The sequence below is a fragment of the Stegostoma tigrinum genome, chromosome 23 (genome assembly GCF_030684315.1).
Source record: "Stegostoma tigrinum isolate sSteTig4 chromosome 23, sSteTig4.hap1, whole genome shotgun sequence".
In the NCBI taxonomy this organism is placed as follows: Eukaryota; Metazoa; Chordata; class Chondrichthyes; order Orectolobiformes; family Stegostomatidae; genus Stegostoma; species Stegostoma tigrinum.
The window spans coordinates 50,726,820-50,753,126 of NC_081376.1; the positions used below are offsets into that span (position 1 = coordinate 50,726,820).

The 26,307-nt window shown below is 39.3% G+C and overlaps 1 protein-coding gene across 2 annotated transcripts in view; it reads right to left on the reverse strand.

Moving 5' to 3' along the window:
* Nucleotides 1-26,307, reverse strand: part of snx29 (sorting nexin 29) — a 443,022-nt gene that overhangs the window by 55,564 nt on the left and 361,151 nt on the right. For both annotated transcript variants that reach the window (XM_059654177.1, XM_059654176.1), the window contains one exon: nucleotides 3,672-3,812. In XM_059654177.1, coding sequence (XP_059510160.1) covers nucleotides 3,672-3,812 — 141 coding nt within the window. The remainder of the gene's footprint in view (nucleotides 1-3,671; nucleotides 3,813-26,307) is intronic.

The window sequence follows — 26,307 nt, forward strand, 5'->3', positions numbered from 1 at the left end:
CACTAATGATCTTTTTATATTAAGTCTTAGAAAGAGCATATGATTGGCCATACAAGAACCAGGCAAAATAATTTAATTTATGTTTCAACTTGAGGAGCAGTGTAGCAAGAGAACCTCATAACATGGTAATATAGAATGTATATTATTTGGCTGCTTTTTGGAATCTGCATCTCCACATCCACAAAGTCAATCAATAAGAACACATGGAAGATGTAACCAAAGATTGACTGCTGGCCAGGTTTGGCTTCAAATTTAATGATGACTTTGCAATTATATAGTACCCTTCTCAATCATAGGACATCACAAAGTACTTCAAGACATTGAAGTACTTTACATTGTAGGAAATGTAGCCGCTAATTTTCACAGAGCAAACTCTCACAATACAACAACGTGGGAATCATCAGATAGTTTCTTTTACTGTGATGCTGACCAAGGGACAAATCTTGGCCAGGATACTGGGCAATAACTCCCCTGCTCTACTTTAATGTAATTCCTTGGGATCTTTTACATCCACCTGAGAGGGAGGATGGGGCCTCAGTTTAATGCTAATGTGAAAAACTGCACCTCATATAGTGCAGCATTTTTTCAGAATGTGTGTTTGGATTTCTATGGTCAAGTTGTCATGGTGTGGACTCCGTCACAGCCTTCTACGCAGAGCTTAGATTGCGGCCACTGAATCACAGTTGACACACCGGCTTCTACATGGAAGACATTAATTAAGAATTTGCCATCCATTATGTCTCATACACACTCTGGTTCAGGACATAGTTTTCATTAATATTCCAATTCCTGTCTTTCATTTATCTGAAATCAGAAATATGACAGACAGAATCTGCACACGTATATGAAGCCTTTACAACAACAGAAACTAGGTCAGAGGATGTGCTGTTTTTCAAGAATAGCATCATTATAACATCCTGCTTTTCAAGCTTAGATGTGAGCCTTTCTCATGCTATGAAGTCGAACTGAATGAACAATTAATACAAAGTTTAATTATATTGTAGATATTGTGTTCTATATAATATATGGGTTATAAATGACAATGTCTATTTTGTCTCTTTTTGAAAGAAGATATGTAATATATGTTAGGACCTACAGTCACCAGATGAGTAGCTCTCCTGCCTCTGAGCAGGAATGTCCCTCGGTTCAAGTCACATTCCAGGATTTGTTGACTGCAAAAGTACCCAGCCACTGGTGCAGCCGAGCCCATGTGTATTGTCCTAGTCAAATGAGGAGAGCATCTAGCAGCAAAACCACGCAGCAAATCCAAAATGATGGTTGACATGAAGCTGATTATCGAGCATCGTGGCAACCAGGATATGGTAGGGAAAACCAAAAGAGAAACGTGCATCAAATATTGTGTGACATCTTAAGCATACGCAAACAGAATTTTTTTAAAGGAATATGCTAAAAAAAGGTTTTCCTCAATGCACTTTCTTAGTGATGATAATGAGGATTATTTAGATTTATTTAAGTCATAAATCAAGCATGCTAAATGCATCATTCACACATATGCGTTCATTCGCTGCTTAATATTGGCATTCTTTATCCAGCTCCTTGCCTGATTGGCAGAATCTATCTTCAATTTTTCTCTGGAATGCAGTCAATGTTACATTCAGTGGCTGGTTAATACCCTTTACACAAATCTTTCGAAGACTATACTTAGAGTACCTGGTAAATGGCAGAAGTGCTAGTTTGAGAAGACTAAGGGCAGATCTCATTGCCTTACCAAGGTGACTTTGGTGTGGGAAAATCATTTAATCAACAGGAGTTTGGACCCAGAAATAAAAACAGAAATTGCTGGAAAAAGCTCAGCAGTTCTGGCAGTATAAATGAAGAGAAAACAGAGTTCATGTTTTGGGTCTAGTGACCCTTCCTCAGAACTTCAGTTTGGACCTAGTCCCACCCAAATAATATCCTTGGAGAGAAGGCTCATGGACGGCCATCCAGCCCTGCCACCAGTTGAATTCCTCAAATGGGACATTAATGCCTACCTAAAGGTCTTATCCTGCCAGTGCTGGTCTGCACCCAGCATGGTGTGGGGCCTTACAATGCACAGAATAGAATAAACAAACCCATGTGTTGCTGCTTTCTGGTTCCTAATTAATTCCTCATTAAAGTACCTGGTTGATGGACCTAGCATTGTGAAAGGGAATGGCAGCAGTGGCACTCTCCCTTGCACCAACCCCTCCTGGTGATAATACTCAGCTTCTGGTCTTACTGGCAATAGTCACCACTTCCCCAGTGGCATGTCTGATCAATTGGAATGTCCTCTGATTGATTGGGAGCTCATACATTATGGACATTCCACCCATGGGTCTATGATCCCAGGCTATCCCAATGTTGGTCTGTAAAATGTCTGAGTGGATTAAGTTGCTGCAGGTCTATACTCAGAGAGGCGAAACAGAGCCCTGGCTGGTTCTTCAGTCCATGGATGAGTTTCCCATCAGCTCTGTGAGAATCCCCCACAGGTTATTGTTCATTAGGCGCTCTAGCACCATGAAGAAGTTTGACTGTGCTAATATAAAATTGCTATATTAAGATTCCTTCAGTCTGTCAAAGTCCCACTATTTCATGAAAGTGGGCACTTTAACCACACAGTATAGCTTAGTTTTGACAAGTAGGGTCCAGTCTAGTATCACAGAATTTTACACCTTATGTTGTCTTTCAAAGCTCTGCAAAAGGGCAACCCCAATTTGTCTAATTCCTCCATTTGCTGATATACATTTTATCCACTCACTCCATGGAGTCCTTCTATCAAATGCACATTGCTACTCATGCGGAATACGCAGTGTCGAAGTTTTAGCAATTTGCAATGTTGAAAGCAGAGTTGTGGGAGTTAATTAGCACAATGTTATTTGCTCTTATGCAGTTTCAGAAGTGGATTGTCAAAGGCGTCACAGTGTGATAACAAATTATCCAATTTGTTACCGTCCATCTGTGTTACTTACCTCAGAAATCATTCTTTGCTGTGTTGCAGGACAAAACACCAGGCTCTATTTTAACGTTTCGTTCAGGCAACAGTGAGTCATTATTTACTTTGCTAAATGTTTACACCAATAGCTTTTCATCAATTTTATCCTGGCATTAAAAAACGTAATATTGCAAATAAATCATCACCACAGAAATTCTAGTAGTGTCATTCAACTACACAGATGAAGGTATGACACCACCCCTCTATCAGCATCATGATAAAAATCAAAGGACATCATTTGTGACATTACTGTAACAAAATTGATCCCAATCTCTTTCAAGTTCTGCTGTTTTCTTCTGTCTTTCTATATAGCAATAATTCCCATCGCACTGCAATACCAGTGGCTGGTTGCAAAATATTGGGTGAAGAACAATCCATTAAAAGAACGCTGGTTTGAATGTAACTTGATTGTCCATTAATTTTAGTTAATCATGGAAGAGGGAATACAAAAAACCAAAACATTTCAAAACAAATTCAAAGCAACTACAAATGTTAGCATCCTACTTCTGTTTAAAAAGCTACCCTAATTTTCACTTTAATTTAAGTGTGCCATGGATTCAATTTATATGCTTTACCTGCATTGGTAAAGTTATGCTGAAAATATCAGTGTGCATATTTTAAACAGTGAATGATCAGCAATATTTGTTTCTTTAATTATTAAAGTGTGTGTTCATTTTGCAAAACAATATATAAGTACCTTGTTTCCAATAGCTTTTTTAGGTGGGAAATTAAAGGTGTTCACTAAAGGGAACTTGGTCCGTAGCCTGATGTGCAATGCTCTGAATTCAGCATATCTCCTGTAGACATTCCATTCATCATCTTTGATCCGGATGTAAACCTGTTATAAAACCAATCAAAACAGTCAATACTGGCACTCATCTTGATGCTAACTGAGATAATGATGTGCTACGCAACTGATGATTGTAAATGTATTAAGTTCCTGTTTTCATTTAAAGATCCTGAGCAGAAAAGGGATCGTAGATAGTTTATCATGTACACTGCATGCACCACCGAGCTGTTCTTAAGAACAGTCTACATTCTCTACAATAATAAAATGTGAGGCTGGATGAACACAGCAGGCCCAGCAGCATCTCAGGAGCACAAAAGCTGACGTTTCGGGCCTAGACCCTTCATCAGACCTCTGGGCCTGCTGTGTTCATCCAGCCTCACATTTTATTATCTTGGATTCTCCAGCATCTGCAGTTCCCGTTATCACTGATACATTCTCTACAATGCCAGGCAACTTCATAGACGATACCGAAAATCAACATCCAGTGTTGAAGTCAGATTTAAAAGGTATGCCATCGTCTCATGCTCTACATAAAAAGATCCTGCTACACAGGAATTGTTACACGTTAACTCTTTCAATGACATATTTTTCAATTTCATAGAACTACCAATGGGAACTGTATTTCAAAATGATGAAACATCAGCTTTGTACAGTAAAATGAGTGTAAATTAATTTTTAAACTGTTTGGCGAGGTTATACACAGCCATAGCTGCATTTGTGGGAACACATTCCTTAACTTAATGTTTTTCCTCTAGTATAGCTGGGGAAGCAGTTACAATTCCAATTTGGATGTTAACAATCCATTCAATGGCTTCAGGTGACACAGTGTGAATGGTTGTGATGCTACAAGGAATAGATGTCTCAGGGCTGGCTTTCAACTTCTATGTGATACTCTGACTTGATCAGCCACAGTCACAATTTGAGCTGTTCCACTTATGGAGCAAGGTTCACACCTCCTCTGTTTCCTCCTCAAGTGATTGAGAGATATCCACAACCGTGACGTTTGCTGTCACTCAGGAGGTGGCAATGTAGTGATATTATCACTGGGCTGTTAATCCATAGACCAAGGTAATGTTCTTGGGACACTGGTTCAAGTTCTGCTCTGGCAGATGGTAGAATCTGAATTCAATAAAAAAAACACAAATCTGGAATTAAGAGTGTAATCATGACCGTGAATTCATTGCCAGTTGTCAGAAAAACCTATGTGGTTCACTAATGTCCTTTAGGGAAGGAAACTACCTGCTCTGACCTCTGTGTGACTCCAGACCCACAGCAATATGGTTGACTCTTAACTGCCCTCTGGGCAATTAGAAATAGGCAATAAATGCTGACCTAGACAGTGGCGTCCTCATCCCACGAATGAATATGAAAAAGAATCAGGAGGCAGAGCTTGATCAGTTTGTACGGTACAGTGTGTGTTCCGTTGAGAGGTTAGGGTGGTGGTGGAGGTGGGGATTGTACTGCAGACAAGTGCGTGGGATTTTTCTGAGCTCTTATGTCAATAGGAGTGCTTTGTTAGCTGTAGTTGGTGGTGTTCTTTGAGGAGGATATTTTCCCCGTGAACAAGAGGTTTAGTATGTGCTAGCACAAGAAACCACTTAATTTGTGTCACTCTCAACATTCTCTTAAAAAAAAACACCATTCTACCGTTCATGTACCAGACCAGATCACTGAATATTATTATTATCTGGCTAGAGATCAGTAGCTTTTTCTTTAAAAACAATGTGAAATCCAGGTACTCATGAAGAGAACAAAGCCAAAAGATTTCAACGTTTTGAGCAAATAGCAATAAAATTTACTAGATTAATATAATCTACTATATGTTGTATACACATATACACATAATTGAGAAACTAACCTGAGGTAAACAGACAAACTTTGATTGAACAGTCCAAAGAACATATAAAATAGCAAGTTCTGACGAAGGGTCACCGGACCTGAAACGTTAACCCTCATTTTTTTTCTTCACAGATACTGCCAGACCTGCTGAGCTTTTCCAGCAACTTCTGTTTCTCTTTCTGATTTACAGCATTGGCAGGTTTTTATATCACATAGCCAATCTGGTCAAGACAGAAACCACAAGTTTCCAGCTTCAGAACTCCATAAAAGCCACTCTGTTACAGGCTGCCTCAACGTCTGCTCCCATTCTGGTAATTCATCTTCCTTTCCTGCGTCTCTACTCCTCTGAATTCTAAAACCTGCACTTCAGCACTTAGTCACAGGTACAACTCTAGCTTTTCACAAACACCTAGCTGTACCAAATCAGTACTGCTCTGTTTGCTTTCCCCTGAGTCCTAATGCTATTCAGCTGCTCCAACAAAATTCTGCATGTGGACTTTTCAGTCTCACTCTCAGCTGCACTGATGTATTAATTGTCCGCAGGCTTCTTTTGAACTCCTCACAGCTCCAAAACCTTCCAGAGACCAGGCCCTAGCAGTCACAACATCTACTGACTTCCAGAACTTTCTCTGAGACCTAACTGTACAGAGCTATCCAACTGCCCTTCAGAATTTTCCCGGAGCCCAGGTTTATGGAATCAGTGGCCAAATAGCAGCACGTCTTAACTCAAGCACTTTTCTGCATGGAGTACTTCTGTCACTCTCTTTTTCTGCAGCTCCTCTGAACTATGCTTCAGTAGCCCTTGAACCATTTTGAAAGACCAACTGGAAATCTCACAGTTAAGGCTTGCCCTTCATTTCAATATTGAACATAATATTTTGGAAGAGTTGGATATAGCAACTTCTTGGAACGCTGCTTGCTGAATATTACAATTTTTATTGATTATTGGCTTACACAGTACTAATGCATGCAAGGTAATGGATTTCGACACAAAATTAATACTGCGAAGTTAAAGGTAATAGATTTTAAAACTTCAAATACTGTAGTTCTGGGAAGATCGCCCAGTTTGGGAAGTTGATAATAAGGAGACATTGTGACATTAGTCGTTTGTAACTCTCAAATAGTGCCGTGAAGGCACTTATTGAATGAATACTCTTATTCCTTCAACTGCCAAGTTTCTCAAAGCCAGGGAGTCTCTCCACAATGGTTAAAAATCGACACTTTATTAAAAGGTTCCTTTTAAAAGGCTTCATGGCTGACCTGCTCCCTGAACAACTGTACATGTCTTAATAGCTCTGTCACAAATGGAATTGAGTGTCTTCAAGGTGGTTTGAGTTCCCATTTCAGATTTCCAACATTTAACATCCAATTCAAACCAATCTCACCCATTTTCTTAGCAGGTTAAAGTCACCCTCATTAACTCTTCAACTTCTAACAATTAAGAACGAATCCTAAGGCACAGACAGAATGATTGTTCAGAAATTGTTAATGCAGTTTTTTCATTACCGTTCTAATCTCCAAAACCAAAAACAAGCTTTTGCCAAAATAACAACACTTTCCAGGTCTCTCTCATTTACAACTGTATCACATTTTCATTTTAATGTAATGCTGCTCCTTGCCAGCTTCATTTGACTGTGAAAGGAATTTCAGATCAATCTGGTGGCTTCAAAATCCATTCTAGGGAGATCATTTCTCAGCAGCCATGAGCAGCAAAACATCTTTCAGCTCAAACTGTGTTCATAAGGCTAAAGAAAGCTAAAGACAGCAAATTGAAGTATTTAGGATCTCACTTCTAAAGGTTCGTTCAATGTTTTAGTCCAGTGAAGATGTTTGTTTTTTCTGTCATTGTTTTGATAAATGTGATGCTACACTTCATTGGGCTTGAAATCAAGCCCCACCATTCCTGTTGTTGTCACAAAAGTTCAAATTTTAAGAAGTATGTTATGCAGATTTCCACAATTTACCTGTCTTTTACACCTAAATTGCCAGAAAGCATGTGTCAGGTTTCTGCACTTAACAAGCATGTTATTTATTGCAAATAAATAGATCCTAAATGCAGATGGGCGAAAACGAACTATTGGCATGTAAATCAACTAGTAAACTTACGAAACTCCCTCTCTACTATATACACAGACACATACAGACATGCACAAATAAATGAATAGGATTAACGAGAAAGGGAAAGACTGGGAAGGCAGTTCAGGGTCCAGGGATTGCAGAGGTAATTCTTTTGCTGATCAGAGAACACTTTTCTTCAGTCTTCCTTTGCCAGACACTTGCACTTGTTTGCAGGAGGTATTGAGCAACTAGTTCACAAGGAGAGATGGTCTCTGACTTATGCAGTTATAGAGTCATACAACATGGAAACAGATCCTTTGGTCCAACTTGTCACTGTTGACCAAGTCTCCCAAACTAACCCAGTCCTATTTACCTACATTTGGTCTATATCCCCCCACTAAATATTTCCTGCTCATATACTTGTCCAAATGTCTTTTAAATGTTTTAAGTGTACCTGCATCTACCAGTTCTTCTGGCAGTTCATTCCACTTATGAACCATATTCTGTGTGGATAACATATTAAAGCCACAGCTCAGGGCAATTGCTGAGGGGAAATACACTGGCCATCTTCAGGCTTGATGGGAAGGTGGTGGCATAGTAGTAATGTCACTAGGCTAGCAACCGAGAATTCCAGGCTGACATTCTGGGAAAATGGGTTTGAAACCCACCATGGCAGATGGTGAAATTTGAATTCGGCAAAAATAAGCCACCAAATGGCAACTGTGTAACCATTGTCAAATATTGCAAAAAAAAACCTGACTTCTTAATTCCTTTAGGGAAGGAAATCTGGTGTCTCATCTGGTCTGGCATGTATATAACTCTTCACAGCCCTCTAAGTAATTCAGAATGGGTAATCAATGCTGGCCTAGACAGTGGTGTCCATATTCTATGAATGAATAAAGAAGAAAATGTTTTACTGCTCGGAAGAAAACTTCTCCTTCCAGATGACCAATTGTGTCTGCCTAAATATTCATAAACTGTTCAGTTGCCCAGGAACCAATCACATGGCCATTGGCAGGTAGGAAGCCTTAATCATCAATAACTGGCCCATTGGGTATGATCAATCACCTACTTGTTACTGGCCAAATCCCTATTTGCACATAGGCTCTTGGCTCCAGCTAGCCTGTAACTCGTCTTCCCCTACTGCCCAAACCCACAGCTGTGTAAACTGCACTTACACTGAGCGTCAGGTCACTTGCTTTTAAGAAGTGCAGCAATCCTTCAGAAACCCTTGGCTTTAATGCCCAATTCTTCTCCCTGTTCAGTTCACAATCAAAAATACAGAAAAATAAAAAAAAATGCTGTTTACAGTAGCAACTTAATAGCAGAGTACGATGAGGGCAGACAGTTGTTATCATTGTACAAGTCTTTTGGTGGAAAATAAAGGAAAACAGACATTTATAAGGGGCAATGGCCTCTGCCTTAACTTTGTTTACATGTTGCATTCAGGATGACCAATTCTACATGTGGTCAAACCAGCGGTCATTAAATGTCTAGCAAGGGTCCATCAAAGTGCAATGTTTTTCATATTTGCCTCCATGACTATACTATGGGCTGTTGCTGGACACTGTAGTTGCTTGTCCTACTGTGCTCTTAACTATCCATTCTTCCACTCAGGAGTTGCCCTTCAGTGTCACCAAACTGTTTACACAGGGACTAGAACCGGCAGCTTAATGCCATTGTTCGAATGTAACAAAAGACATAATTTTAGGTAAGGCTCAATTTTTCAGCTTCAGGTACAAACTGAAAGGAGGCCAAACTGCACTCCAAATTCTACAGAGAGGTTTCAGACGAAGGTACTTAAATCCTTAATCTGCTTTATCATTTCCACACATGGTTTAACAAGAATTCTTATATCTCTTTTTCAGCAGCCCAATTCTATATACGTATTTTTATTTCAGCAATTTAAGAAAGAGCAGGATTGAATAAATTACCAATCTCAAGAGGCACTCAGAAGCTTCTACCAAAAGTCTGGTCAAAATCAAAGAGTCATCTAACTTTAGAAATAATTATTCTTAGAAATCATTTGTGTTCAATAAAATAATTCTCTGGAATGAAGTCATACAGCAGACTAAATGACTGTGGTAGGCGTTCACATGTCCAATTACATTATCAATTTTGTTACCTAGTTTAAAAACTGAAAGAAATGGCTGATGCTGTAAATCAGAAATAAAAACAGAAATTGCCAGAAAAGCTCAGGAGGTCTGGCATCATCTGTGAAGAGAAAAAAAATCAGGGTTAACGTTTCGAGTTTGGTGACCCTTCCTCAGCTCTGATGCTGCCAGACCTGCTGAGCTTTTCCAGCAATTTCTGTTTTTGTTATTATCTAGTTTTTTGTAATTAAGACAGACCAGTAAACACTTAAGCTGCAGGATTGATTTCATTAGGTATGCTATAACTCAAGGTCTTGTTACCAGAGAAATATTCTAACCGGATTGGGTTGCAGGGGTGTGAGAGAAACAAAGCAGCTGCGAATAGATTGCACAATAGAAGAAAAGCAGCTAAAGGGTTGCTGTCTTGTTATGAGCTGGGTAAAATTATCTATCAGTTCGGAAAATTGACCTTCGTAGAAACCCAGATCACAGCATTAACATAGAGCACTACAAGAGACATCACTTCAGAAAAAGCTAGCTGCAGTGTGCAATCAAAGCCAATGACAGGACCTTCGCTGTAACTGTGACTATGCGAAACGACTAACCCTCTCCCTTTCAGACAGGTCTGTTTAGATGGACACATCTTCCTCCAATGCTTTTCTACTGTTGCCCAGGTGGACAGTACTCCACCCGCTATGTTCCATTCTTATATACCCAATCATAAGTCATAGGTGGTGAACATCTGGTTATTTATTTGCATTCATTCATAGGATGTGGGCATCACTGGCTGGGCCAGCATTTATTGCCCATCCCTAATTGCCCAGAGGATATTAAGTCAACCACATTGCTGTCACGTGTCACCAAACCAGGTAAAGATGACAGTTTTCTTTCCTAAATGGTATGAGTGAATCAGATGGGTTTTTACCAACAATCGACAATGGTTCCACTGTGATCATTAGATCCTTAATGACAAATTTTTATGAAATAATTTCAATATCTATCAACCACCAATGGTGGGATTCAAACCCAGACATTCGGAACATCAGTAATTTAACAATAATACCACGAGGCTATCTCCTCTCTATAGTTCTGGACCATTCCTGGTACTGCATCATTACATCTGACATCTCCCAAGAATCTACCTTAGGCTCCATTCCATTTCTCACCTAGAAGTGTCCCTCAGTGACATCATCCAGAAACACAGTCAGGTTTGATATTCATGCCAGCAACTCCAAGTTCACGACACCAGCCTTCTCTCAACACCCAGTGTCTCTGAATTGTCACACTCTCTTCCAGCATCCACTAATGAAGTAAACATTTCTTGGAACAAAATACTGAGACTGATGCCACAAATTTTCCCTTGGGCAACACTGTGAAGCTGAACTTGGAACTTTACAAACCTTGGTTGCACACCAAAAAAAAAGTTTCTGAACAAACGTCTGTACCCACTCCACTTCTGTAAAATTGTGCGATTTTGAATTGTATCAGTTTATTTGCTGTTATTCTGTCATCCGTGTCTTTGCTACCTTTTTGCTTGAATATTTTGACACATGCCCAACTAGCCTCCCAACTGCTACCCTCCGTAAACTTAAGGTCATCTAAACTCTGCTGCCTGTGCCTTAGCCCACAAACAAACCCCATTCACCCAACACCTATGTGCTTGCTGGCCAACAGTGGATTCAGGCAAGCGACATCTCAATTTTAAAAATCTCAGATTTGTCAGCAAATCCCTCCATGGTCTCATCTTTCTCCTTCTCTGTGATCTTCTCCAACGTACAATGCTCCAAGATATCTGCAGCCTTCCAATCCTGGCCTTCTGTACATCGCTGAGACTAACTGGTGCCTATGTCCTTTGCTGCCAAGGCCCCAGAAGCTAGAATTCCTACCCTGAAACTTTTCTGCTTTTCTACCTCGTTTATCTCCTTTAAGTTGTTTTTCAGAAGCCACTGTTTTGAGTAAGCTTTTTGACTCAGATAAGACAAATCTTGTTTGTACATGCTGTCCACATACTTGAATTTCCAAGCAGACTTACTGGGAGGTACCGCATGTTAGAAAATTTCTGATTTCCTCCCTCTTGGTTGGAGACAGCAAGTGTAACACTGGTGGCCCACTTAAAATTTTCTACATTTGAAAGGTTACCACGGTGAATTGGAGAACAAAATAAAACATATTCTCAACAAATGTTTCTTCATGGAAATACAGAAAAATATTGACAGCACGACCATGAATCACAACACCAGATCTTGCGAAAAACAGTCAGACGTTGAGGACATCAGCACCTTTGATGACACTACCATCACTATTAGCTGTATAGCTATTACTTTTCATAGCTTATGTGTGGAAAAGTAAATCAAAGAAAAACAAAAGACAAAATAAAAAGAAGCGCATTAATTCATTCGCCCCCGCCTTTTAAAATCCAATATCCTCACTCTCAAACTCTGGTAAACACTTAAAAAAAAAAACTGAAAAATTTGTCTGCCAGATAGGCTAAATTGCAGGAAATACAGGAAGATTTTGCTATATTACTATAGTGCCTCTCAAACTGTCAGGATATTCCACAGCATCTCAAAGCCAGTTAAATGAATCATAGTTCAGTCTTTTACTTCTCTTCTTGGCACAATCAACTTGCAAAAAGCACAGCGTTCCTTTAAAGGCAACTAACTGCACATAACATTTCTGCCTCTTATAACGTTGTGTGTCTATAATGCTTTCCAGTTTAGGGCAAGATATACGAGCAACAAATTCAGAGAACTCCAAATGTCTCGAAATAGTCTACGCTGGATATGAAGAAAAAGACAGTTCTTTTTAACAGTACAATAGGAGCAATTCAACAGAGGTCCCAATGGAATATAGCAAGTGCAAGCAGCGGGGGCATGAAAAAACACTAGTGGGTAAGATTAGGGTGAATCCCAAGATATTCTACAAATATATCAAGACGAGAAAAACCAGAGGAAGAGTAGGGGCCGGGGTAATGTGGACATGGAGCCGAAGAATACTGGTAGACTGTTAAACGAGTATTTCACACCTGTCTTCAGTTTGGAGATGGAGAATGTAGGTAGAGAATTTCGGAAGCAGGGTTACGAGGTTCTTGAGTAGTTTCATAGCCTGCTATGGGAGATGAGGGAGGAAAGTACAGGACCTCTGACCCACATTTTCAAATCCTTTCTGGCCAAAGGGGAGGTGTTGGAGGACTGGAGGTCAGCTATTGTGGGTACACAGGAGAGGTAAACCAGGGAATTGCAGACTAGTGACTCTCACTTCAGTGGTAAGGGAACTAATGAAGAAAATTCTGAAGGAAGAATTGCTTTCCATTTGGAGGGGGCAAGGTTTGATCAGGGATAGTCAGCATGACTTTGTCAGAAGAAGGTCATATCTAATAAATTTGATTCAATTTTTCAAGACGGAGACCAGGTGTGTGGATGAGGGCCGTGCAGGTGATGTTGTTTATATGGATTTCAGGAAACTCTTTAACAGGGTCCCATATGGGAGACTGAAAAGAAAGGTAAAAGCACAAGAGATCCAGGATAACTTGGCAAGCTGGATCCGCAATTTGCTGAGAGGTAGGAGACAGAAGGCTGCTTGTATGACTGGAGGACGTTCCTACCGGAGTACAACAGGGATCAGTGCTGGGTCCCTGGTAATTTATGTATAACACAAACAATATTGAAGAAAATGTGGGGGCAGGATTGATAAGCAAGTTTATGGATGACATGAAGATTGGCTGGGTGGTTGACAGTGAGGAAGAAGGTCTTGGGTTACAGGAGGATACAGATGGTTTGGTCAAATAGGCAGATCAGTGGAAAAGGAATTTAACCTGGAAAAGTGTGAGGTGGTGCACTTTGCAAGAAGTAACAAGATAAGGGAGTATTCAATGAATGACAGGATACTCGGAAGCTTGGAGGAACAAGGGGACCTTGGCCTACTTGTCCATAGATCCCTGAATGTGACAGGACAGGCAAATAGGGTTGTTAAAGAAACAAAGGAGATCCATGCCTTTAACAGTCATGGGATAGGTGATAAAAGCAGGGTGGTATTTAGAGTTTTACGGACTTTGGTGAGGTATAGCTCAAGCACAGCATACAGTTCTAATCACTACGCAAAAGAAAGGACGTAATTGCTCTGAAGAGGGCACAGATGAGATTTACATAGAAAGTAAGAACCAGGAGCAGGAGTGGGCCATCTGGCCCTTCGCACCTGCTCCATCATTTAATAAGATCGTGGCTGTGATCTCTTCACAGCCTCAGCTCCACTGACCCATCCTCTCATCATAATCCTGAATTCCTTTACTATTCAAAAATTATCTATTTTAGCTTTAAAAACATTCAATGAGGGAGCCTCGACTACTTCAATGGGCAGGGAATTCCACAGATTCACAACCCTTTGGGTGAAGAAGTTCCTTCTCAATTTAGTCCTAAATATGCTCCCCTTTATTTTGGGGCAATGCCCTCTTGTTCTAGTTTCACCCACCAGTGGAAACAACCTCCCAGCTTCTATATAAAATGTTTCTATAAAAAAACCCTTATTCTTCTAAACTCCAAAACTGCACGCAGTCCTCCTGGTGTGGCCTCACCAGCACCCTTTACAGCTACAACATAACCTTCTCCTGTTTTTAAACTCCATTTCTCCAGCAATCAAAGACAATATTTCATTTGCTTTCTTAATTACCTGCTACGCCTGCAAAGCAATCTTCTGTGATTCATGCACAAGGACACCCAGATCCCTCTGCACAGCAGCATGCTGCAATTTTATACCATTCAAATAATAGTCCCTTTTACTATTATTCCAAACAAAATGGATGACTTCACATTCACCAACATTGTACTCCACCTCCCAGACCTTTGTCCACTCACTTAGACTATCTATATACCTCTGCAAACTTTCAGAGTTTGCACACTTTGATCTACCACTCACCTGAGTGTCATCTGCAAACTGTGACACACTACACGTGGTCCCCAACTCCAAATCATCCAGGTAAATGATGAATAATTGCGGTCCCAACATTGATTCCTGAGGCCAACCAGAAAAGCACTAATTTATCCCCACTCTTTGCTTCCTGCTAGTTAACCAATCCTCTATCCATGCTCACACATTGTCTGTAATGCCATGTACCTTTATGTTTTGCAGTAGCCTTTGTGCAGCACCTTGTTGAATGCTTTTCAGAAATCTAAATATATCACATCTACTGCGTCTCCATTGTCCAGAACGTTCATGATGTCTTTATGAAATTCCAGCAAATTAGTCAAGCATGACTTGCCTTTCATGAACCAATGCTGCATCCACCCAATGGGGCGATTTCTATCTAGATGATTTGCTACTTCTTCCTTGATGACAGATTCAAGCATTAATCCCAAACAAAAGTTAAGCTAACCGGCTGATAATTCTCCACCTTTAGTCTACCTCCTTTTTTGAACCGTGGCATCATGTTGGCTGTTTTCCAATCTGCTGGAACTGCCCCAGAATCCAGTGAATTTTGTAAAATTACGAGTGCATTTGCTATTACTTCCGCCATTACTTGAAGCACCCTGGGGTGCATTCCATTATGGCCAGGAGACTTATATACCTTTAGCTCCATTAGCTTGTCCAACACTGCCTCTTTTATGATAATGATCGTGTCTAGGTCATCACCTACCTTAATATCTTTGGCATCAATTACTGGCAAGTTATTTGTGTCCTCCACTAAAAAAGACCAACACAAAATACCTGTTTGATGCCTCGGCTATTTCCTCATTTCCCATTATTAAATCCCCCTTCTCATCCTCTAAAGGATCAACAGTTACCTTAGCCACTCTTTTTCCTTTTATATATTTATAGAAACTTTTGTTATCTGCCGTTATATTCTAAGTTAGTTTAGTCTCATAATCTATCTTACTCTTCTTTATGGCCTTCTTTTGTGGCTTTCTGTTGACCTTTAAAGTTTTCCCAATCTTCTAGTTTAACATTGGTCTTTGCTACATTTATGAGGATATTGCCTGGGATGGAGCAGTTTAGCTCTGAAGACAGGCTGGGTAAGCGAGTTGTTTTCTTTAGAGCAGAGAAGGCAGAGGGGCAACCTGATTGATGAGGGCCATGGACACAGTGGATAGAAAACAGCTGTTCTCCTTAATTGAGAGGTTTTTAAGGGAATTTTAAGGGAAAGGGGAGGGAGGTGGGAACTTGGAATGTACTGAGAGGGTAGGTGAGTTGGGAAACCTCGCAACCTTTAAAAAGTACTTGGACGAGCACTTGAAATGTCGTAATATTCCAGGCTACAGACCACGTGCTAGAAAGTCAGATGAGAGTAGCCTAGTGTAGTGTAGTAGTTTTTGTCAGTGGAGATTTGATGAGCCAAAGGCCATCTTGTGTATTAAATGACCCTATAACCTTGTGATTCATCTAAAATTCCTGCTTCCAACACTGTTACATATGCTTTTTTCTCATTGACTTATGTTCCCCAAATGATAACTTCAGTTCTGACTGTCCCAGCTGTCAATTTGTATCTTCCTTCTGTGGGTAACTCTACTCTCAACACTGCCACCCACATGAAACCTTAGGCCAGGCTTCTCACCTTGTCCATACTACCGCTGCCTTTCCCTGTTCTTGTTTTGTTCTGAAACCATATCTGCTTCAAGGATCAGTAACTGCATCCAAGCACTTTCAAGGACTTAAATCTAAGTTACAAGCATCAATACAGAAGCAAAGCAAACTTGCCTTTCTGCCAAGTGCTGAGGGCAAGTGTTAATGACATTCCTCCCATTGAATCAGGAGCCATTTCTTCACTGTTAAGGTGTATTAGGGAAAAAGGGCAAAAATACATCAAATGCTGAGCACTCTTGCATAGTGTTAATGTGGGGAATCAGCTTTGGTAACTGCTTTACAACTTAGCAAGGGAAAAACAGATAAAGATATCATTGTTATTTTCATTACTGTGCAATCTGTTAGAGAAAAAAAACACTGCCAGAGCCAAGATCCCACATCAATATCACCCTCTTCAGCTAACAGCTCAGAACAATAACCCTCTGGCTGATAAATCACCCTTCTCACTTTCTCTCCATTTGTTCCTGAGTCTTACTGAATGGGAACATGCCACCGACCCATCCACAACCTTATCAACCCAACCTCATTCAGGCCTGCAAAATTCTGAACTGCTTCTAATTAATTCCCATACAAAAAGAAATAACCTGACAGACCAAGATCTAGACCACAAGATGTAGGAGCAGAAATAAGTCATTCACTTATTGAGATAACAAAGCGTGGAGCTGGATGAACACAGCAAGCCAAGTAGCATCTTAGGAGCACAAAAGCTGATGTTTCGGGTCTAGACCCTTCAATCAGAAGGGTCTAGGCCCAAAATGTCAGCTTTTGTGCTCATAAGATGCTGCTTGGCCTGCTGTGTTCATCCAGCTCTACACTTTGTTATCTTGGATTCTCCAGCATCTGCAGTTCCCATTCACTTATTGAGTCCACTTACCAATGAGATCATGGCTGATCTGATAAACCCCTCAACTCCACTTTCCTGCCTTATCCCCATAACTTTTGATTCTTACTGATAAAAAAATCTATCTCAGCCCCGAACATACTTAATAACACAGCTTCAACAGCCCTCTGCAGTAAAGAACTCCATTATACTCTGAGAGAAGAAATTCCTCATCTTTGTATTGAATGGAAAACCACTCACATTTACAGAGGTTATACCCTCTGGTTATAGACTGTCCTATCAGGGGAAACAACCTTTCTGCATCTACCTTGCCAAGGTCCCTAAGATATTTTATGTGCTTCAAGAAGGCTTTTAACACTTCTAAACTCCAATGAGTACAAACCCAACCTACTCAATCTCCTAAGAAATCCCGCCATACCTGGAATCAACCTAGTGAACTTCCTCTGAACTGTCTCCAATGTCTGTATATCTTTTCGTAGATGAGTGAACCAAAACTGTTCATAGTATTCACCCTGACTCGTGCCTTGCATAGTTTCAGGAAGATCTTCCTTTTTTGATACATTACATTCCCTTTGAATTAAAGGCCAACAGTTCATTTGCCTTCCCCATTATCTGCTGAACTTGGATGTTTTGTGATTGATCAACGAGACTGTCCAAATCTCTCAGGTCTGGAGTATTCTGCAGTCTTTCCCCATTTAAACAGTATCCAGCTCTTCTATTCTCCCCACCAAAGAGCATTCTTGCACATTTTCCCACCTTATATTCCATCTCCCAAATTTTCACCTACTCACTCAACATGTCTATAATCACTCTGCAGACTCTCTCTTTTATCCTTACTACTTGCCTTTCCACTTACTTTTGTGTTGCCCACAAGTTTGGTTGTAGTATATTTACTTTCTTCATCCAAGTTATTAACATATACTGTAAATAATCATGGCTTCACCACTGATCTCTGTGACACTGCACTGGATAAAAAGCACTATCCTGAAAATGCCTCCTTTATTTCAATTCTTTGTCTTCTATTATTCAGCCAATCCTCTATCCATGCTAATCCCAACATTGAAGGTTCTTATTTCCTCAAGTAGCCTTACGTGTGGTACCTTACCAAACATCTTTTGGAAAGCCAAATATAAATTTACTGTTGCCCCTTTGTCTACCCTGTTGCTACCACCTCGAAGCATTCTGATAAATTTTCTTCAATGACTTTGCTTGATTGTGTCATGTATTTCTGAATGCTCTGTGAATACATCCTTAATGATAGACATTTTCCAAATGACCGATGTTAAACTAACTGGCCTACAGTTACCTGTCTTTGTATCTCTTTATTCCCTATTTTGAATAAAGAACTCCTCGTACAACACATTACCTCTTTTTCTGGTTTAGCAGATGCATGAAAATATCAATATAATGGATAAAAATATCTCTAACACACTCTCAATATAATAAATAAAATTGAATATTAACTTACAGTAAATCAAAGGCTTGATAATATCATACATTACTTGGAATAAAGTAGCACAATCAGCACACATCACAAGTAATTCCACATTGGAATTGGCTTTACTGTATACATGGGTGCGTACATATTTAAATTCTGCACCGGTGTGTGACTCCAACAGTTTCAAACGTTTGCTGCCACATTTGATCCTTCACATCTTGTTAAGTGATTCAAAGTGAAAAAGCAGCATATTAGATGAGGAAACTTGGAATATATAAAATCATAGCAAGATCAGCAGCTGGGAAACTGCCATTGGGTAGATGCACAAAATATATGAAAATAACCAATCCTGTGAAAACAGTACGGAAAAGCACCAATGATAACCTGTAAAACATTAGACAATTGATTCAATCCAGTGACATTTGAGGAAATTTTATCAGTAACTGAAAATTCTAATGGACATACTGAAACAAAGTAAACATATTAAAGAACATCTCTTACAATAATATGATTATGTTTGACTATTGATCATTTTAAATCAGAGTGCTGGATTCGTTAGACACTAGGTGAAAAAACATAAGGAGCTGAGGATTAGATAAAGATATAGATCAGCAATGATGTCAACGAATGGTGGAAGAGGCTCAAACGGCTGAATTACCTCTGTTCATTCCTAATTTCTTTTTAACTTATAATACCCTACATTAAAGCTTTTAGTTCAAAATCTCAACCTACATTAAAAAACAAGGCTTGACCTCAATTTTCTTACCCCAAACAGCTGAGAAGAGTTACTACCCATGTCCATTCATTTCTCAACAAACGTTTTTCCAAATAGCTGATGTGGAGAGAATTTCTCATATCTCATGAGGATGTGAATGCTGCTTTTTCTTTTCAAAATTGCTCTGAAACAATTTGGGAGTTTGGGTTCTCAAAGCTTTCCTTCATGCAGGTTTCACAATAAAATATTAATAAAGTCTTCCTCATCCAGTTTGAACAGCAAACTATTGCCCACCACGACCCCGCACCGCACCCCCCTCATGCTGTCAACTAACACCTAGGAGTCATCACACCTTTGATGTCTCATAATGACATTTTAAAAATCAAAATAAAGTTTGTTTATTATGAATGACCTTCTTTCTCAGCAGAAAGAATGAAACAGGCTTTCTTTATGTCAAGTGATTTAAATCTAGCTGGTAGAGGAACCTGGCTTATTGGCTTCCTTCTGGTTATGCTTCTGTCCACTTAATTTCACTCAAAAATCCCTACCTGGTTTGGCCTGCATTCAGACCCACGGCAATGCAGTTGATTCTTATCTGCCCTCTGAAAATACGCAACTCAGTTCAAGGACAAATAAGAGCGGACAGAAAATGCTGGTCTTGCCTCTGTCACCCGCATTGCAATAATGAATGAAAATAAACAGGTTATTTGTTCATTGATTGCATCATCAAAATAGGTCTGGCTGAAATTTAATTTCACTCATACCTTCCTGTCTATTCAACTTTAAACATATCATCTTCATAGGCTATGAATGAACACAAGTAACATGGAAATAATATTTATAAATGTTCCTCTTTCATTTCACATTTTCCTCCATCATTTTATTTTGAAATAATCATACAAGTTTATCAGGAGGTCAAAGTAATGAGCACCACCTAGGTTTTTATTAAACACCTCAGTCTGTGGTCTTGGCATTTAAACTAGCACAGCTGTTATTTGGCACATCTTACATTTGTGACAAATGGTAGTTGCTGTATAATCCTAAACCTTATACCAAAATCTTTATTCTCCTGGTGGTTGCTGAGGCAAGCAAGACAGAGACAATAAGATTGAAAGGGGTTTTATAGAGTGTGCTCTATTACTTATTTCTTCCTGCTCTTTGATAGCAAAGAGGGACTTTCAGAACCCAAACCATTATTTTATTTCTCTCACATGGTGACCAAAGAATATACAGAATATCGTAAGAGTTTTACATTTTCACATTTCTCAACTGACCTTCAAAGTAATTGAACAAGAGTGAGTGAATTCAGTCATCTAAACAGCACTTTAGAGCAATTTATAAGGGATTAGAACTTTGTCCCCTATCTAAACAACCCAAACAGCACTGTTTACAGTTGCAGGATATTCTAGTGCATAAAGCAAAGCTACAAGAGGAGGATGTCCCTGGGCCACAAGGTGAAAATAAATTTAAAATGACCACATGTTTCCTGAAGGATCAGGATCTAGACTAATATCAAACATATGGTGCAATTAAACTAATGCACGTCAAGAATTAAATATAAACCAAAATAACACATTTTCTATGAATGATGGACTACATGAGGAAACCTGTGAAATAATGTAGATGGTACAAATACAATAAAACCTTGTATTGTTTAAAACAGATAAAAAGACAATTCAACAATTAAGGACAAAATCAAAGAAATTTTCAACATCACTTTGTCCTAAAGTCAGTTCTTGAAAACAGCAGAAGTTGTAAATAAATGGCTTTCTGAACATCAGTGGTGAAGTTTTAGTAGATTGAGATAGTACTGTCACAATCTGAAAGAAAATTACAAATTGCCAGATACAAATATGAATCAGCTAATATGCGATAACTCTCAACAACACCAAAATATCTCTGGTTTGATTTAATATTCCAATGCGTTTGTAGATCTCTATTTTTTTAGAAATCTGTCAATCTCCACTTTAAAAATACTCAATGAATAAGTACCTGAAGCCTTCCACAGCTGAGAATTCCAAAAGATTCACAAGCCTCTCAGTTAAGACAATTTTGCCTTATCTCAGTCTCAAGTGACTTCCCCCTTATTTTGAAATTGTGTACCTGTTGGACACACCTTCCCTGCATCTACCCTGTCTATTCTTATAAGTATTTTGTAGGTTTCAATAAGTTCACCTTGCATTCCTCAAATCAGAAGTGAATACAAACCCAGTTAACCCAATATCTCTGCACAGAACAGTCTTGCCATCCCAGGAACCAGTTGAGTGAACCTTCATTGCACTCCTCTGCCAATTATATCCCTCCGAGTACAAGGAGGTCAAAACTGCACACAATATCTCAGGTACAGTCGCAACAAGGTGCTCCAACCTTTGGCTACTTCTGAATTCAAATCCTCTTCCAATAAAGCTGACATACCATTAGCCTACCTAATTGCCTGCTGCATTTATGCACAGTCTTCAGAGACTTATCTTACATACCAGGTTCTATTGTACATCTACACTTTCCAACTCCTCACCATTTATGACATATTCTGCAGACCTGTTTTTCCAACAAGTCTATAACCTGACTTTTTTCACATTATGTTCCATCTACCACGTTCTTGCTTGCTCCCAGATATCCGCTGCCGATATCCTTCTAGGTGGAAGTGGCCGTGGGTTTGGTAGGTGCTGCCTGAGGATCTTCAATTCTTTTGAAGCCACTTTGTATGTTCACCCCAGCATACATTCCCACCTAGCTAAATGTCATCTGTGCACTTGGAAATAGTATATTTGATCTCCACAACCAAATCATTAATCAAAATTAGGAACTGCTGGGGGCCAAGTACTGAGCCTTGTTGCACCTCACTAATCACAGTCTTCCAATGTGAGAATGATCCATTGATTTCTACTCTATTTTCTGTCTGTTAATTAGTTGTTAATCATTGCCAGTACCATATTTTCTATCTCATGTGTTTCATTTTGCTAACCGAATTCCCAGAGGGTCTTTATGAAAAGCCTTTGGAAGTATACTAGTCTACCAACAGCCCGTCATTAATTCTGTTAGTAACATGTTCAAACATTCCACAGGTTCATCAAACATAATTTCCCACCCACAAACTCATACATATCATTCCCAACCACATTATTATCTATCAATTTATCATTACCTTTATAATAGATTCTGGCATTTTCCCTATTACTGATAAAAGGCTCACAGGTCTAGAGTTCCCAGTTCTGTCTCTCCCTCCGTTTTTAAATATTGGGGTGACATTGGTTAACTTTTATTCTACAGGGATAATGTTAGAATCTGTGGAATTTCAGAAGATGATAACAATTGCATCCATTATCTGCACAGCTTTCTTTTTACAGACTCTAGGACGTAGATTATCAGGTCCCAGATGGGTATTAACTTTCAATCCCGTTAATTTCTCCAAAACAACATCCTTATTAATTTCTTTCAGTTGCACTTTCTCGTTTGGATTTTTAATTCTGGGAAACTTCCAGTATGTTCCTCTGTGACACCTGAAACAAAGTAATCATTTAGCTTCTCTGCCATTTCTCTACTCCCCATTATACATGCTCCTAATTCTGCCCGTAATGGACCCAACATTTGTCTTACCTAAATGATTCTTTTTTAACATGCCTGTAGAAACTTTTACAATTTGTTTTTATGTTATTGCTAGTTAGCATTCATATTCTATTCTCCCTTTCTTTATCAGTTGCTTGGCTCCCCTTTACTATATATAATAATTGCCCTAAGTCTCAAGCTCATTACTGTTACTGGCAACCTACAGGCCTTTTCTTTTACAATGATCAACTTCCTTTGAAAACCATAGATGATTGATTATTTTTTGTGTCTTGAAGCAAATGTATAAATAATGTAAATTATGTAATAATGACTATCCATTGCCAATTGTATTATCATACCTTTTAATGAACTGTCCTATCCTCAGCCAATTTGTTCCTTACGCCTTCATAATTTTGTTTGTACAGACTTAACACCCTGACTTCAGAGTGAACTACCACTCCTTCAACACAATGTAAAATTCTAACACATGGTTACTCATCCCTAAATGCTCTTTACAAAATTATTAATTAGACATTGTCATTACAAAATACTGCATTAAAAACAAAATAGCCTGTCCTTTAATACGTTTCTCAGCATTCTACTTAGAAAATCATCTCTAACAACTTTAGAAATTCATCCTCCTCAGCTTCAGTGCTCATTTGGTTTACCAGTTTATAAACAAAATAAACAATAACCCATGATTACTTCATATCCATGCTACACACTTCTCTAATCTCATCATTAATACTACAGTGACATTATCATGACTGTTTGTTGGCCCCAAAACTCTACTTGACTGGATGAATCTAGCTTGAACAACACTCAAGAAGCTTGACACAACCAAGATAACACGACACCGCATCCACAAGCATTTGCTCCATCCACCTCCAATGCTCAGCAGCAGCAATGTGTGCTTCCTTCAAGATGCTCTGCAGAAATTCACCAAGCCTCCATTAACAGCATTTCCCAAACCCACAATCACAACTATCCAATATATGAAGGACAAACAGATACATGGGAATGTCACCATCTCCAAATTTCCAGCCAAGCTACTCGCCATCCTGGCTTGGAAACATTTTGTCATTTCAGTGTTGCTGGGTTAAATTCCTGGAATTCCCTCTCTACTATGTCAAATAGTTCAAGAAAACTGCTTATTACCATCTTCACAAGGTAACTAGGGATTGGCAATAAGTACTGGCACAGCCAGTAATGCCCACATCCCATAGAGTTAATTTAAAAAGTAGTTTATTGCCACCTGCTTTTTCTTAGTTCAATCAAAACAAATTTTACATTTAGTTGCTCCGATCCTCGAATCTCCATAACTAATGTATAGATCATATTGCTTATTATTAGCAGAATGCCACCTCCTTTTTCTTTATTGCCTGTCCGTCCTAAATACCAAATATCTTTCAATATCCAGTGTTGGCCACCCTGCAGCCATGTTTCCGTAACAGCAACAGATCGTACCAAGCATGAAAGCATCAGGAGAAGAATTATGACAGAATCCAGAAAATATTCCATTGTCTCAAAGGAATCCAACAATTCCCATGTACAGGTGAGATATTGTAAGAGATAATGTAAGAGATATAAATACATGAAATCATTGAAGCAGACTAGACAGTGGTATATCTTGTCCAACTCCCTCAGGATTGGGTTGACTTCAATTTGTGCTCAAGGATTTGAGGTTGAAGAGAATCAAGCTTAATATGTTTGTCCACGGATAAACAGTAAGTGACAACAAGTCAAGGCATATTTTGTTTCCCTAGGATAGACAGGCAAACAGGTATTTCTGTCTCCACAGTATGGAGGTATACAGTTTCAATAAGTGTACAGAACTAAACAAATTTTGAAGGGAGCATTCTTTTTCAATCTAACTATTGAGTTGAAATTTATTGCCTCCTGCTGTCATTATCCTCTCTGGAAAGAATGCATACCAGTGTGTAGAAGAAATCTGATCACAGTTCTAGGTTTGAATGCAAAGTGTCTATGAAACTATGATCTGATTTTTCACTACAAATGCCAAGTTGTAAACAGCAAGAAAATGGCAAGTACATTACACATGATGACAGATGTGGATGGAATAAGCAAACGCAAATTTTTCCATTTCAGTAGTTCCATTTGGTTGAAAGTCCCAAGTATAATGGAAATAGGATAACTTTCAAAGAGAGATTACTGTCAAAACTCTGTTAACCAGAAAAGCCGATGTATTATTTCACCCAAACCTCCACAGATATTTTGTACAACCATGTGTATTCATCATTACTCTCAAAGGTTCAACCTATTTAATGCCCAATGTGTAGGAGCACAATGGCAATTACACAGAAGTTATTATCTCTGAATCAAGCCTGAAAATTAACACAACCTTTCTCCTTGTCCATCTTGGAAGAGTTTCCTTTACAAGCCTTAACCATAGATTGGAAGGCTTGAGATGGTGCTGAAGAAATTAAGTGTGCAATCATTGCGTATTGTCAAGGCAGCCTCTTGAATATGTGAGGATTCAATGATAATGTTCTGGTACTACTGTGTGTGTAGCTTGGAGTAATCAGCATTCCAGTTTCATATTCGTCAGACGATTACACAGCGAATTTTCATCAACATGGGAAAGGGGGCCTGTGCTGCATGCATGCAGATTAGAATGTAATCATATTAAACCTCCTGGAGAAAAGCACTGCCGAGTTCCCACCAGTTCCCCAAGCAGTTAACAAGATCCCAAGTGTTCATATCAAATCCCAGCGTATGCATGGAAGATAATTGCAAAGAAAATCTTTCTTAGAAACATTTTGACAAACGGTTCTACCAAGAACTTTTTGATAAAGTCCACAGAATGGAAGTTTTAAAATTTATTCATTTGTGAGATGTGGGTGTTACTGGCTCGGCCAGCATTTCTTGCCCAACTCTCATCGTTCTTGAGAAGTTGAGGGTGAGCTATCTCCTTGAACTGTTACAGTCCTCCTCTTGCGGGTTGACCCATAACGTCATTAGGAAGCAAATTCCAGGATTTTGACCCAGCGACAGTGAAGGAGTGGTGATATACTTCCAAGTCAGGATAGTAAGTGGCTTGGAGGGGTGGTGCTCCCAGATATCCGCTGCCGATATCCTTCTAGGTGGAAGTGGCCATGGGTTTGGAAGGTGCTGTCTGAGGATCTTTGGTGAATTTCTGCAGTGCATCTTGTAGATAGTACACACTGCTGCTACTGAGCGTCAGCGGTGGAAGGAGTGAATCTGCTTTGTCCTGGATGGTATCAAGATTCTTGAATGCAGTTCGGGCTGCACTATTCCAGGCAAGTGGGGAATATTCCATTGTACTCTTCACTTGTGCCTTGCAGATGGTGGACAGGCTTTGGGCAGTCAGGTGGTATGTTATTTGCTGCAGTATTCCTTGCCTCTGACTTTCTTCAGTAGCTACTGTGTTTATGTGGCGAGTCCAGTTGAGTTTGTGA